Raw genomic sequence first — 15,822 nt, 5'->3', positions numbered from 1 at the left:
CACTAGGTCTAGTAGCAGCCCTCCTCCTTATGCTATGTCCTTTTAGATGCTTACTGTCTCTTATTTTATTTGGAAAACAGATTAATGTGTTGGTTATTATGTTTTAATGATCCAAAAGTACTACACTGTTAAAATAAGTTCCTAGACTTTTAGGGGTTCTTCAATTTAAAACAGTAGGGGAACCTTATAAAGTGCTTCGAGGAACCTTCAAAGAAGCTTTTTCTTCTAAAAACCATTTCTTTATGGTTCCTAAAAGCACAAAGAGGTTCCTCCATAGTTTTAAACTGAAAAACCTCCAGAAGTTCCACAGGGCAAATATAATTGCTACATTTATATTTTGTTGCTGTCCAATGAAAAACATGTATCTCCAAAACGGTGAAGGCAAAAAGTTCCTAACTTTGAAGGGAAGTCAATGTAAAATAAAGGTTTATTCAAATTAATTTGCTAATCTATTTACCCAGTATAGTCAGTATAGTCTATTGGTCTAGTTACACTGTGTACAGAGCAGCTCCAGGGTTTAAATGATGGAGAAAACTAAAAAAAAGGACAAAAATAGAGATACATGTTTTTCATTGGACATCTGCAGTTGAAAGAAAATTACCTGGATTTCTTTGGAACTGTGGATTTCTACCCTGATTACTAGTAGATCTTAGTCTGATCATTGTCTGTCACAACTGTAGACCAACACAATCTTAACTAAATGATAAGACACTAACAAGTGTACTGATCATGTCTTTCATTTAGCACATGGAATAAACATCCACAGTGCAGGCTAAAAAAAAAGTAAATGCACAGTATTAAAGAATAGTTACGGGTTATTTGGCAAAAGCTGTTTGAATGAAGTGGATGAGCTGAGACGTGTGGGTTTTACAGGTACTTTGCACATTAACTAAATTCACACACAGCCTGGTTACTTTTTAAGAAAGATTGGTATGTGTGAACCATGCCTCGATGCATGGTTCAGGAGGCCTCAGAAGATGCATAAGACTCTTCCATGAAACTGGAAGATAAAGACACTTTGGGGGCTGCACCAAGAGAATGAGCCAGAGCAAATGTAAATAAACCAAACTTGTGGTCTGGAATCGGCAAGTCAGAGTCCTGACCTTAACCTTATCGAGATGTGGTGACATGACCTGAAAAGGCCATTGCGTGTAAGACATCTCAGGAATATTGATGAACTGAAACACATTTGTGGGGAAGAATGGTCTAAAATTAGTCCTCAACGTTGTGCAGAACTTGCAGCTGGAAACATTAGGTGGATTGCTACGGATAGGGGGATCTACAGGTTATTAAATGTTTGAGTTTGTGTTTTTAGTTGAATTCGATGGTAATTCAATTGCCAACAAATTAAAATATGGGTGCGTTTTGGGGGATGAGGGATGTCTGAGGGATGTATTTGGGCATGTATTTACAGAGACTGGCTTTTTTTTTTATTTATTTTTTTTTTTTAGCAATGCTAACCTAGCATTCCCTGTAGGAAACTTCAGACACTGAACATTTCTTGGCTGATTGACTCTTTTGAGGTTAAGTTATAAATCATGATGGGAACTGCTTAGGTTTAGTCATATTTTCATAATATCATTTCAGACAACCCAACATGACGCCATGTAATACAACAAAAATGCTTCCACATTATTAACACCCATGGAAGAAAATAGGACTCTACTTTCTCCAACATCCCTGTTTAACCCCAAGCTGTTGTAGTCTTCTATAGAAGTAGAAGGAAAATGTTTCTTATTCTATAGAAAACAAACAAAAACAACAGTTTGATCGCATACATAGTGTGTAGCTTTCATTGTTGGCACAAATCTCCCAAATGGAAAACTTGATGTTAGATGTTAGAGATGTTCGAGGTGAAGCTGAACGCAAAAAGATCACATAGACTGTACCATTGGCCATGAAATATGCAGGATGTCTGGTATAATATGTTCAAATAGCATAAAAAATGAAATATTTTGACTTCTAGATTGCTATGAAGGGAATCTCTGCTGTGCCATGCGACTTAGGTTGCGACCTGTATTTCCCCTGGGGGCTTTTTGGACAGTCAGATATACTGATCAGCCAGAGGTCTAGATAATCACATAGTGAGCATGTTGGAGTCCACGGCAGCGTGATGTGGCTGGTGGCTCGGAATGGCACGCTGCCGTACCTCACACACCCATGTGTGCAGCCTGCCACAGCTCTGTTTGAATATCAAGGGAGGAAATGTGCTATATTTATGGAGAAAATTGCAGGTGTGTCGCTGAGGCTGAACGAAACGGAGCGAGCGTAAAGGAAGTGGAACTATTCTTAGGCACTGTTAATACTCCTGTGTTTTCCACGTCTCTCTGCCTGTAAGATATGTGATCCACCACTTTCATTTTCATTTTTTTCACTTTCACTTTGTCATTAGGAGAGAGAGAGAGAGAGCTGTGTCAGAAAAGAAACGACCAAGAAGCATTAAGTGGAGGGAGGGAGGGGTAGAGAGAGAGAGAGAGAGAGAGAGAGAGAGAGAGAGGAAAAGACAGAGGAAAAGACAGAGGCAGATGAAAGGTAAGAGAAAGATGAGGCAGCTGGATGTTTTGGGGGAGCTGCAGTTACGCACTGTAATAAGACTGTCATCATGGCAGCCCATATTTTATTGTATTTTATTTCATAACCATTGTTGCCATGGATACTGTCGCTCTGCCCTGGGATTCTTAAACACAGGTTTGGGGAGCCATCACTCACTCACTCACGCACTCACTCTCTATTCTGGTTCAGTCATTGTCAGTCAATAACTTCTCAACACTCTCTCTCTCCATCCCTCTTTCCCTTTCTTTCTTTATCATTCACTCACTCTGTCTTTACCCCCTGCCCACGTTTTCCCACCTTTTCTGTTTTGTACTCTCTCTTATTTTCCATTTCTCTCTCTCTCTCTCTCTCTCTCTCTCTCTCTCCCTCCCTCCCTCCCTCCCTCCCTATTTTCTCTCCTCGCTCTCTGCCCATATTCTCTCTTTCTGAAATCTTTCATATTTTTCCCACATATCCCTCTGGTCTCTCTGTGTGTCACTCCCTTTTTTCCTTTTCTTCTTTCTCTTTGCCATCTTTTCTTTTCCCTGTGTCCCTCTCCTCTTTCTCTCTTTTCCTTCTCTATCTTTCACCTCTTTCACTTGACCCAATCATCTCATGTCCCAATCGTCTCTCTGTCTTCTCTTTTAGTTTTCTCTTCCTTCTCTCTTTCCCATCTTCTATTTTCTCCACATCTCTATCCCTTCTCTGTTTTTCTCCTCTCTCTTTTTCTTCCCTCTTATGTCCTCATTTTTTCTCTCTGTGTTCTGTCTGTTTTTGTTCCTTCTCTCTTTCCCATCCTCTCTGTTTTCTTCTCCATGTCCCAATCCTCCCTCCCTCCCTCTCTAGTTCTCTCTCCCTCCCTCTCTCTCATTCTCCCCCTCCTTTATTTCTTTCTATCTTTCATCTTCTTATTCTCTCTCTCTCTCTCTCTCTCTCTCTCTCTCTCTCTCTGAAGGCTTAGTTAAAGTTACATCTGCACTATGAAACTTACATGTTGCTTCTTTTAATGTGTCTGCGAGTGTGTTTGTGTGTGTGTGTGTGTGTGTGTGTGTGTGTGTGTGTGTGTATGTGTGTGTGTGTGTGTGTTTAATATAGTCTGCAGACTCCCTGTAGTCCCACTTTAGCACATTACCCAGCATTACGTCAAGGCTGTAATCAGTGAAATACTGTTATGACTCTGTTTAATAGTTTAATGTTAATAATCATTTTGCAACAAAAGCAACATGTTTACGGTTAAACTCGGTTAAAATGCTTTATAAGTTTATAACCCACAACATCCTGCGGGTAGAAAATAATGAGTCCTGTAGACCTCAACACAATTGTTAGCAATTACTCACAGATGTAAATTCCTTTTTATTTTTTATTTGAATAGAAAGCCCCATTGAGACTATGAGCAAAATAACAGCGTTAGCTTAGAGTTCAACTCTTGTAAAGCATCCACTTGGATTCTGTGTCCTTACACACATACACACACTCTTTAGCTTGTGCTCTATATTTTGTGCTCCCAGCTGTCCATGCCATGCTGGCGTAGGCGTGTGAGACATTGAACTTTTTATTAAAGGACTAGACCCTTTTCACACTTCTTGACGGGATGCAGGAGATGTCGTCATAGAAAAGAAAACACAGCAACAAACAGTACTAATATAGACTAATATATCTAATATAGAGAATGGCTATTGTGGTGGTTAACGCAGACATCTTTCATTTGATGGAGCAGTTTTCATTTTCTGAATGGAGAAAGCTTTTTGTGATTTTCAGGCTGTTCTTTAGTAATGGAAGTTTGTAAAAACACTTTCGCCCTGCCGCTGGGCCTATAGGCTTTTTTAAGGGGTTAACTTAAACAGCTGTCTGAGTTAGTTAGTTAGTTAACTAATGTCATTCAGGTTGGAGGTTCGTGACATTTTCATTGTCTTAATCTGTGATCTAATGTTCCCCTTAACACCTAATGTTTTGTACAGTGGCCGGTGCTGTAAATAGTCCGGTCATAATCAAAGCACCAAAGAACAATGAAGAGGATTAGCTTCTCTGTGATCATAGCTTCTGAAATAAAAGGTATTAAAGAGAGTTTATCCTGCTTTTGTTAGAGTAACTGTCTCTGCTGTCCAGGAAAGAAGGCTTTCTACTAGATTTTGGCCATTCCATTGGCAGTACTTCTCTACAGTGAGTAGACAAGCTGTGTGTGTGCGTGTGCACATCTCTGTCAGCAATGGGTGCAACTTTAATTAGCAGAATGCATTCATTAGACAAGGCATCCACCAATATTTGGACATATAGTGTATATATACACTATAGGTAGTGTAACATTTTTAATTCTCAAAAATTAAACCTGGAAGGCTTTTGTTCTCTGAACACCAAAAGTGCTGTATCAAATAAGCAACAACTTTTTGGAGAAAATTAGATAATTACGGTACTGAAGACATGAAAAAATGAGGATCTTATAGGATCTTATATATATCTTATATTAATTTTTATTATCACTGTTATTTCTGGATGGTTTTGCCACTATGATGACTTTTGCTGCATCTGAAAAGGATGAAATGGGGCTATTTTTCCCTTTCCCCAAATGTAGTTAATCAGCCAAGACATGTCCAGTGTGTGAAGCTTGCCTCTTTAGTACTGGAGCTGTGAGGCTAATGCAGCTAACAAGAAATGAAAGCGCATAAAAACGGCATGCCTAAACCATCCCACACTTGCCTGAAAGCGCACAGAGTTGTTAGTTTGTATAAAATAGACTTCCTTGTGTGCTTTCCCACATAGTATGATACAAACAGGCAAGCCTAGTTTTGCTAGACAGCCATTGGCTGCATAGCATCATCAATGGAAGTTCAACCATGGGGAGTTTTGAACTACAATATCTGCTCTTTATTTTGAAAAAGGTGCTATGGCATAAAATGACATCTGTTAGGTTTTATGTACCATTTTATGAGATCCAAGCCTTTTACTAGACCACATATTTACTGTTTTTTAGAGGGTCCAGGATATTGTATACGATTCTGGATACGATACAAACAGCAAAACAAACACCCCTCCCTTCAGTGCGCCTTACTCACACATTGCCAAACATCTCTTTAGATATCCGTAGCCATAAAACCGCTGCAAGCGCCATGCCATCAAATACCACGATATAACATTACAGAGAACAACGTTACGACATGCAACTAGCCGTAGCCAGGTTAGCATGGTTGTGATGATCTATTATGGAGATGAGACAAAAATAATACTGAGCTATTTCTGTGAAACAGCAAAAAGTCGTCAGTATTACCCACCTATCCAGCAGGAATAGAGCAATATCCTCATCATTTGTATGAGTAACATCACTAGACTTTTTTTCCAGCGCGCAAACAGACCGGCAAACTAGCAGACCATGAGGAACCATTCACTGAATTTTACAAAAAGCGAACTGAATTGAAATCATAAACAGAACCTTTAAGAAGCAAAAATCCAGACTGCACACGTCCTGACTGACTGTATTTGTGACATTCTCACATTTGTCTGGGTGTTTCTTTAAAAAAATAAGAAATAAATAAATATATATATATATATATATATATATATATATATATATATATATATATATATATATATATATAATGTTATGTAGAAAGCTTCTTGAAAATAGACTCATTGCATCATGCTTTCACTCCCGTTTTTTGCCCTTAACATGCTTTTCATTCTCATTTGCACTGAAAACAAAGCCTCCTTAATTAAAGCCCGTTGTGCCATTGAGCCGACTGAGATTACAGAGAGTTTCTAGTTTACCTCGGTTTGTACAGAAGGATCTATTCCGAGTCCTTGAACATAAAAAACACCTCACAAAACATCAGCCACTGTGTCAGTAAGACAGTGGTCTGAATATTTAAAGCATCTCTAAAAACAGTTTGTTGCACATCTGAACTGTACATGCTCCAGCTTAATATCCCTGACAATGGCTCTGTTTGTTTCTCAGAGGTTTTACTCTTATAGACTCATTCAGCTTCTAAGAAAGATCATATCTGTTAATCCTCTCTCTCTCTCTCCCCCTCTGTGTCTCTCTCCCCCTTTCTCATCCCTCTGTCTTTCCCTCTCACACTTTCTTTTTTCCTCATTCTCATATCCTATCTTTTGTCTCTCTCTTTCTCCCCCCTCCTTTGTGTCTCTCTCCACCCTTTCTCATCCCCTCTGTCTTTCTCTAAAACTCTTTCTTCTTTCTCTTTCTCTCTCTCTCGTTTATTCTGGGTCACATCTGTAGGTGTGCTGTCACCATAGCAGCCGCTTGTCCTCTCCGGCAGAAAGCCGATTATAATCATGCGTGTCATTGCGAATGCATCTGATCAAAAAGACACTGATTACTTTCACTTTCTCTGTGTCTCTCTCCCTCTGTCGTCCCTGCTGTCTCTTTTTCTCTCTTTCTGTCTCTCTTTTTCTCTTTCACTTATTCCCTCTTTCTCTTTCTGATGCTAATTGTCTCGCGCTCTCTCTCGCTCTCAATGTCTGTCTTACTCTCTCTGTTCCTGTCCCTCGCTTTCATCGTCTCTCTTTCATTCTCTTTATCTATCATATTCTCTCCATCTCTGTTTGTCTCTGTTGTTTCACCATCTGTCCTGTTTTTTTGTACCTGTCTGTCTGCCTGTCTGTCTATCTGTCTGTGTGGTTTGTCATTAGTGATGTTTGCGCTGTGCAAACAGGGTATTTCCTCTCTCATCCCGTCTCGCTCTCTCTCACCCTGTCCTTTCTTTATCTTCTCCCCATCTGCTCCACTTCTGCTACACCTCCACACGCCTCATCCTTTCACCCCATTCTCTCTCTCTCTCTTTTTCTCTGTCTCTCTCTCTCTCTCTCTCTCTCTCTCTCTCTCTCTCTCTCTCTTTGTCTGTTTAAAACAGTGATGGTATTTGCCAGTGTCAGTCTGAACTGTGTCAGTGTGGTCACATTAGTCAGCGCAGATTAAAACGAGTCAAATCCCACTGGACTGAATGAAAGACTGGAGTGAATGAAGGGGTGAAGGGGTCAGAGGAGGAAGGGAGGGGGGGGGGGTGAATAATAAATGGAGTCAAATCTGTGTGTGTATCTGTATGTGCATTCTTACATCCTGTAGATAAGTGTTTTTATGTGTGTGTTTGTATTTGAGTTACAGTAAGACATTTTCAATGGAAGTGAAGATGTTTATGAAGGACAATGTGTGTGTGTGTGTGTGTGTGTGTGTGTGTGTGGCTTGGTGCCAGTAAGAGTAAAAAGGGGATCAAGTAGGACAGATAATGTCTTTATACTTTACTCTGTGTGAAAGTGTTTAGGAGCATGTGTGTAAGCATGTGTGGGAGCGTGTGTGGGAGAGCATGTATGGGTGTATGTGTGTGTGTGTGTACTGTTGGCAGGCTCCCTCTGATATGGAATTAGTAGGCAGCATGGAATTGTGGGGAGAAATTGGATCAGATTACTCTGAATTTTGGCACCAGATTATTCTCAATCTCTCTCTCTCTCTCTCTCTCTCTCTCTCTCTCTGAGAGAGAGAGAGAGAGAGAAATGCATATAAGAGTAGAATGCATATAAGAGAGAGAGAAAGAAACAAAGAAAAGAAGGGAGTATAGAGGATTTAGCAAGAGAGAAAGTATGAAATGGAGAGAAAGAAAAGAAGGAAAACGAGAATTGATCAACAAGAACAGAGAAGAAAGTATAGAACATAAAAGGAAGAAAAGGAAAGAAAACAAGGAATGAAAAAGAACTGTGCAAAAGAGAGAGAGAGAGTAGAGAGTGGAAAGCAAGATTGAAAAAAATAGAAAGTAGTAATAAAGAGAAAGCTAAGGATGAAGGAGAGAAGACTGAACAAGAGACAAAGAGAGAGAGAAGAAAGCATGGGGAGAGAAAGAGAATAAGAAAAAAGAGAGGAGTGAGCGAGGGACAGAAAGAGAAAGATTAGAAAACAAAGTATGGAGAGAGAGAAAAGAAAAGGAGGAAGGAAAGAGAGGCTTGAGTGAGGGGCGGAATGGAATAGAGTAGAGAGTGGAAGGCAAGATAGAAAAAGTAGAAAGCAGTAAGTATCACAAAGAAAGAGAAAGCTAAGGAGGAAGAAGAGAAGACTGAACAAGAGACACAGAGAGTAGAAAGCATGGGAGAGAGAAAGAGAATAAGAAAAAGAAAGGTTTGAGGGACAGAAAGAGAGAGATTAGAAAACAAAGTATAGAGAGAGAGAGAAAGGAAAAGGAGGAAGGTGAGAGAGGCTTGAGTGAGAGACATACTGGGATAGAATAGAAAGCAGGATGCATGAGAGAAGGAGAAAAAGAAAGAAAAGGAGGGAGGAGATGGAGAAGAAAGCAGAGGGAGTGCGAGAGAGAAAGATAGGAGGATTGAGAATTGAACAAGGATGAGTTACTGTATCTAATAGCTTGCCAGGTGGTGTACTGGCTGAAGCTTGTCCGGGTCATGACCTGTCTGAATTGCCCTGATATACATAATTACCCAGCATCGCCATGACCATAGCTTTCAATTTCTACTCTGACCAGCCACTAAGCCTGTGCTCCCAGCAGACGCCTTTCAATCTTTTTTATCACCATGTTTTTCCACCCTCCCTCGGCATGCTGTTTGCCTTTCTCTCTCCACACTCATCCACTGCTCTCCCGCTCCTCTGAGCATGGAACATGCTTTATTTTGCTTCCCATCCAGGCCAGGATTCCTGCTGATTCCACAGTTCTTCCCCCAAAAATCCTCATCCCCTTCTTACCATTGGCACCTTGCTGTGCCACAGAATTGTCCTTTTGCCTATGGATCAGTTCCACCAAGAGCTTGAAAGGTGCAACTGGAGGTTCCCCGGTTCCACCGATTTGGGATCAGTTCTGCACTTTTTCGCATAATGGCTGACTTTAGGATGTGGACAAAGTGAGCCAATCCCGGATCAGTGGAAAAGGGTGATTCCTAGCAGATGTTGAAAGGTTGCATGGAGTTTTATGAACTGGATTTCTCAAAGGATTCAAAAAGCCTACTTCAGAAATATTGACATCAATTTTCTCCCGCTGAGTCTCCTAGTGCTGAAGGCCGTTAACCGCGCTACTCTCTCCGGGTTTATGGTATGTGAAGAACAGATTAAAAAAGAGGATGGGAAGTGATTGGTGAGATCAGGATGGCAGATATTGGCAGACATGTTCTTATAAAATTCTTAGTGCTATATGATTTAATATGAGGTCCTGTTCAGAAAGTGACAGAAAGTGCTGAAGCTAATGACCTCAGCACTATTGTCTAGCTTGAAGCTACACAGCTCAGCTGAGAATCTGAGAATGAACTGGCATTTTGCCCTTGGCTTTTACATCGTTTTTCACTTTTAAGAGTAGAGATACCGAGACTAATTTTAGATGAGCGGGCTTTCTATTATTAGCTGACACATTTGTTCCCTTTCCTCTAAGTTTGCTCTTTACTTGACGAAAGACTGGCTTACATTAAACTTCATGTTACCACTGAGTTATATATACTGTTTTACTGTTTACACAATGACAGTTTACACAGTGTTAATTAAACATTATTAGCTAAATCTTAATGTTTTGCATCGACTGGCTGTGTATTAGTATCAGCTGATTTTCAGCCCAAAAATGCCATCATCAATCAGATTAGCCTATATATTATATGATCTATATGATTCATATTTTGCAAGTTGCTGCAGCTCTGTGTTGGTCCTTCAACCATTAGATTGCAATACAGGTTTTAGAACACCATTAAAGCCTGTGCATAAATCCTTGTATCTGATTCAAACATATTTGTAGAATTTGTTAAACCTAACATGCTTCAACACCACTAACCAGATACCCCTTCTTGAGAGTGCATCGCTCAGCCCAGTACAGTGAGTGTTTAAGTTCTGCCGGGGAATTCACTGACACTCAGGTGGTGCTCGGAGTTCAGCAGTGTTATAAATGAAGTTAATGGGGAAATCAGCCTCACCCTTGATCACTATTTGTGTACAGCTGCTCATCCTAAAAGAGGATCTGTGATTAGAATCGTCTCCAGCAATACTGATCAGTCCATCTCTATCTGGCTGTTGTTCTCTATATTCTATTAAAATTTCATGATGAATGGACCAATAGAAATGCTCCAAAATGATGTTTTTCTTCAAACTTTTAAATAGACATGAGTTTTTTTTGTGACAGAGACTGTTTATATTTGATGTGCTTAGTTTTATTTATGTATTTGTTAATTCAGTCAAATCATCTTCCTTATGATTTTATTACCACTTTTGAAATCTACAGTGATCTAGATATGAATAGTATTGTAAGACATTTCTGGCTTCTGACCAATTGTTTAAAACCTAAGAAATTTCATATTATAATCTTTTGATATTATGTACACTGCCTTTAATGTATGCTGATGAAGTCCACTTATGTGTTTTGTTTGAAATTAGTGTGAAATATTCAGTAGTTTTAATGCTAAATGGTGGAGTGCTTTTTTGTCATGCTTTTTTGTTGCTGTTGTTGTGCTGTACAGGTGGGCTATGAGAATGCAGGCACTGTGGAGTTTCTGGTGGACAAACATGGCAAGCACTACTTCATTGAGGTCAACTCCCGCCTACAGGTGGAGCACACCGTTACTGAGGAGATCACTGAGTAAGTGTCTAATCGCACAGAACATTAACATAACCCACAGTTACCTTACTGCATTCTCCATGGATACAGAGAGTAAAGCAGATTTGTGACTGGTTAGCTCTAAGCTATTTTAAGTTGCACCCATTGCTGACACAGATGTGCAAATGCGCGCACACTCAGCTTGTCTAGTTCCTGTAGAGCAGTATTGATAATAGAATAGGACATTCTGGAACAGATAAACATAAACCTGTTGGCACTACTCCAAATGCTAGGCATGGGCCAGTGGGGTATGAAGCCCCCCAGCATTGTGCTGTTGGGCTGTGGAACTGTGTTTTCTGGAATGTTGGTGCTCCATCCAATACTTTTGGGATTAGTTGTGAAATTTGGGATGAGGTGGGGTGGGGTGGTGATCATCCAACATCCTAGCCTCAGTAACACTGTTGTTGCTGAATGCAATCAAATGCTCACAACAATTCTCCAAAATCTAGCAGAAAGCCTTCTTTCCAGCACAGTAGAGACAATTACTCCAACAAAAGCAGGATAAACGTAATACCCTAGATTTTGGAAGAGAAAATGATTGAGCAGGTGTCCCAATACTTTCGTCCATATGGTGTATGTTGTGATTTCACAGGCATGAACACACTTTCTGCTGAGAATTTTAAATTCTTTTCAGGGCTGCTTAAGACTTGTGCACAGTGCTGTATTTCTATATTTTAAAATACTTGCCTGAAGTGTTTTTGTGGTAAAGACATTGGTGTGTCGTGTGTGTGCGTCTGTAGTTGTCATGCATTGCCTTTGTGTAGCTGCTTGACTGTAGGACATGAAAATTAGGGCCTCTTTTCAGCACAGCATACATTTTAGTGTCTGTGTGAGGAAGTGTGTGCCCTCACACACTCCGACAGGTGCATTGTCTTCAGGATGAATGTGAATATGCCACCTCCATCCTAAGAAGCTGGTCAAGGGGAGAGAAGGATTAACAAGGCAGGAGGAGAGGGAGGAATGAGGGATCAATGGAGGGAGACAGAGAGAGAGAATGAACAGACCAGATAAAAGGAGTGACAGCAGAATTAGCTGGGGGAGGGAGAAGGTGGCACACAGGAGATCAAGAGGACAGGTGTAGCGATATGCTCACATTGCAGTTTGATGTGATTCCATTATTAATGTTGGGTTTAGAATGTGATATGCTTATTTGATGTATGTAACGAAACTTGAATTAAGAAAATGATCCATGTTTTGGCACAGTCTGCGTATCAGAGTAGAGGTGGGAGGTTGTAGGCCCAGAACTGTGAGTGTGATGGATGACACTGAACATGCTGGTCTTGTGGGAACAGAGTATACAGAGTCCTTCAGATAAATAATTGCTTTCTCAGTCCCATGGCTTTTATCAAAACTATGCATTCCCACTTGGACAGTCTCACTCACTTGGAGTGTGTGCTAACCTGTGAGCAAAATCTGTTGTGGGTTGAACCTGTAGTCGTGGGTTAAGTGGGTTAATGAAGGTGTTGATGTAGGACATGGGTTAAGATGGTTGTGCAGGCGTGGGTTAAGTTAATTGTGCGGGCGTGGGTTAAGTTAATTGTGCGGGCGTGGGTTAAGTTAATTGTGCGGGTGTGGGTTAAGTTAATTGTGCAGGCATGGATTAAAATGGTTGTGTGGGCGTGGGTTAAGTTAATTGTGCGGGCGTGGGTTAAGATGGTTGTGCGGGCGTGGGTTAAATTAATTGTGCGGGCCTGGGTTAAGTTAATTGTGCAGGCATGGATTAAGATGGTTGTGCATGTGTGAATTAAGTTAATTGTGCGGGCGTGGGTTAAGTTAATTGTGCGGCCATGGATTAAAATGGTTGTGTGGGCGTGGGTTAAGTTAATTGTGCGGGCGTGGGTTAAGGTAATTGTGCAGGCATGGATTAAAATGGTTGTGCATGCATGAGTCAAGTTAATTGTGCATGCATGAGTCAAGTTAATTGTGCAGGCTAGAATTAAGTTAATTGTGCGGGTGTGGGTTAAGATGGTTGTGCGGGCGTGGGTTAAGTTAATTGTGCGGGTGTGGGTTAAGTTAATTGTGCGGGTGTGGGTTAAGATGGTTGTGCGGGCGTGGGTTAAGTTAATTGTGCGGGTGTGGCTTAAGTTAATTGTGCAGGTGTGGGTTAAGTTAATTGTGTAGGCATGGATTAAAATGGTTGTGCATGCATGAGTCAAGTTAATTGTGCAGGCGAGGGTTAAGTTAATTGTGCGGGTGTCAGTTAAGTTAATTGTACAGGTGTGGGTTAAGTTAATTGTGTGGGCGTGGGTGAAGGTAATTGTGCAGGCATGGATTAAAATGGTTGTGCATGCATGAGTCAAGTTAATTGTGCAGGCGAGGGTTAAGTTAATTGTGCAGGTGTGGGTTAAGTTAATTGTGCAGGTGTGGGTTAAGTTAATTGTGTAGGCATGGATTAAAATGGTTGTGCATGCATGAGTCAAGTTAATTGTGCAGGCGAGGGTTAAGTTAATTGTGCGGGTGTCAGTTAAGTTAATTGTACAGGTGTGGGTTAAGTTAATTGTGTGGGCGTGGGTGAAGGTAATTGTGCAGGCATGGATTAAAATGGTTGTGCATGCATGAGTCAAGTTAATTGTGCAGGCGAGGGTTAAGTTAATTGTGCAGGTGTGGGTTAAGTTAATTGTGTTGGCATGGATTAAAATGGTTGTGCGGGCGTGGGTTAAGTTAATTGTGTAGGCATGGATTAAAATGGTTGTGGATTAAAATGGTTGTGCAAGCATGGGTTAAGTTAATTGTGCGGGCGTGGGTTAAGGTAATTGTGCGGGCATGGATTAAAATGGTTGTGTGGGCGTGGGTTTAGTTAATTGTGTGGGTGTGGGTTAAGTTAGTTGTGTGGGCGTGGGTTAAGTTAATTGTGTGGGTGTGGGTTAAGTTAATTGTGTGGGCGTGGGTTAAGCTAATTGTGCGGGCGTGGGTTTAGTTAATTGTGTGGGTGTGGGTTAAGTTAATTGTGTGGGCGTGGGTTAAGTTAATTGTGCGGGCGTGGGTTTAGTTAATTGTGTGGGCGTGGGTTTAGTTAATTGTGTGAGCGTGGGTTAAGTTAATTGTGTGGGTGTGGCTTAAGTTAATTGTGCAGGCGTGGGTTAAGTTAATTGTGTGGGCGTGGGTTAAGTTAATTGTGTGGGTGTGGCTTAAGTTAATTGTGCAGGCGTGGGTTAAGTTAATCATTAGATTGTGGGTTGGTAATCACTGGTCGTGGGAATGTGGGTTAAATTGACTGTGACCTTTGATGTTCTAAGATTGCATTTACGGAGTGTTGAGGTTTGATGTATCATTGCACCTGAACAGATGAGGGAGAGTAGACAATGAAGGTATAAATAGCTCTTGCTTCCTCCGATAACCTGTGAGCTGCACTGTAATGATACAGAGATGAGCCTGATATCATTCTAGCTCACACACAAACACACACACATTATCAGGCTGATGAGTGGAGTGATTGATGGGGCTCTCATCTCCTATTCCCACAGCCACTCTTCCTCTGTACACAAACACACACTGATACACATGCACACACACACTCACACACACACACACAAATACATACACACTCTTGTGTAAGTTTCTGAGAACAAGTTTCTCACTGGGGGAAGTGCAGGTTCATATATAATAGATATCCAACCTGCCAAGTGCAATTGACACTGTCGCGCTGAATTGGCTTCCATATCTTCCGCTGCCAGCTCACATTTGCAGAGCAGAGACTGAAATACATCATCCGTTGATTCCTATGGACATTGAACCATCCCTGCATAGCTGGTGTGATTTTGCGAATTTATGTTTGTGCATATCAGTGAAGCATACGTCCGCAGCATATGCATATTTCATCGAAATATTTCGTAGGTCTGGCTGAAATATTCATTGCCGTCTGACTGTGATCAGTTGCTACTGATGTGTTATTTATTCTTCCAAACTGGGATGTAATAGAGAGTGTTGCTGCCACACCACATACTCTTGCTTACCTTAAATAAAGCAGTTACCTTAAATAAATCAATTCTCCTCTTACCGTAAACCAGCGGTGTCCGATCTTATCCACAGAGGACTGGTGTGGCGGCAGGTTCTCATTTCAGCAAAGCTGAAGGTCATCCGCGATCAATTGTTTGAGGACTGAGAGCAACTGATTAAACAAGTGGAATCCGGTGTGCTCCAGCTTGATTGGAGTTAAAACCTACAGCCACGCTGGCTGTGCTGTGCCTTTTGTGAATAAGGCATCCCTGGACAACCCTGCCCTTAATGTAGTTGAGTCATCCTACAAATCGGGTTCCTTTTGCGTCTGCAACATCTGATGAGATGCATTAAGCACAAAAAAAGGCCCCAGCCTTAAATCTATTCATTCAGGTGTTAACATGATAAATAAGAAAACACTATTTCTTACAGTAAAATACTTTTAACATATGTATGTTGTCATTGTTTTACACATTTACATTCTACATACCACCCTGTCAAGCAAAATACATAGCAGTTGTTTTTATAATATTAATACAAAATAAGAATGGCTCAAAGACAATTGGCCGACATTTGCAATGGTGGCCTAAAACATAAATAGGGAGCCATTCCTGCTCACAGCCTGTGTGCTAGCCTGCTGTTGCTGGCAACACAGTGCTAAGCGTTTGTGCTGTCAGTGATGCATCTAAATTTCGTTGCATAACGATATGTCTGCATGTTAGAAACGCAGACCATAGGACGAATTTTACCAAGTACACCACATGAACTGTTATACCTC

The 15,822-nt window shown here is 40.9% G+C and overlaps 1 protein-coding gene across 1 annotated transcript in view; it reads left to right on the top strand.

Moving 5' to 3' along the window:
* pcxb (pyruvate carboxylase b) overlaps positions 1–15,822 on the top strand; it is a 258,985-nt gene that overhangs the window by 36,554 nt on the left and 206,609 nt on the right. Inside the window, exon 8 of the mRNA XM_072686774.1 lies at positions 10,972–11,090. Coding sequence (XP_072542875.1) covers positions 10,972–11,090 — 119 coding nt within the window. The remainder of the gene's footprint in view (positions 1–10,971; positions 11,091–15,822) is intronic.

This window comes from Salminus brasiliensis, chromosome 9, assembly GCF_030463535.1.
Source record: "Salminus brasiliensis chromosome 9, fSalBra1.hap2, whole genome shotgun sequence".
NCBI lineage: Eukaryota > Metazoa > Chordata > Actinopteri > Characiformes > Bryconidae > Salminus > Salminus brasiliensis.
Note: the sequence above shows the minus strand (reverse complement) of the source record. Positions and strands in the feature narration are given on the sequence as shown.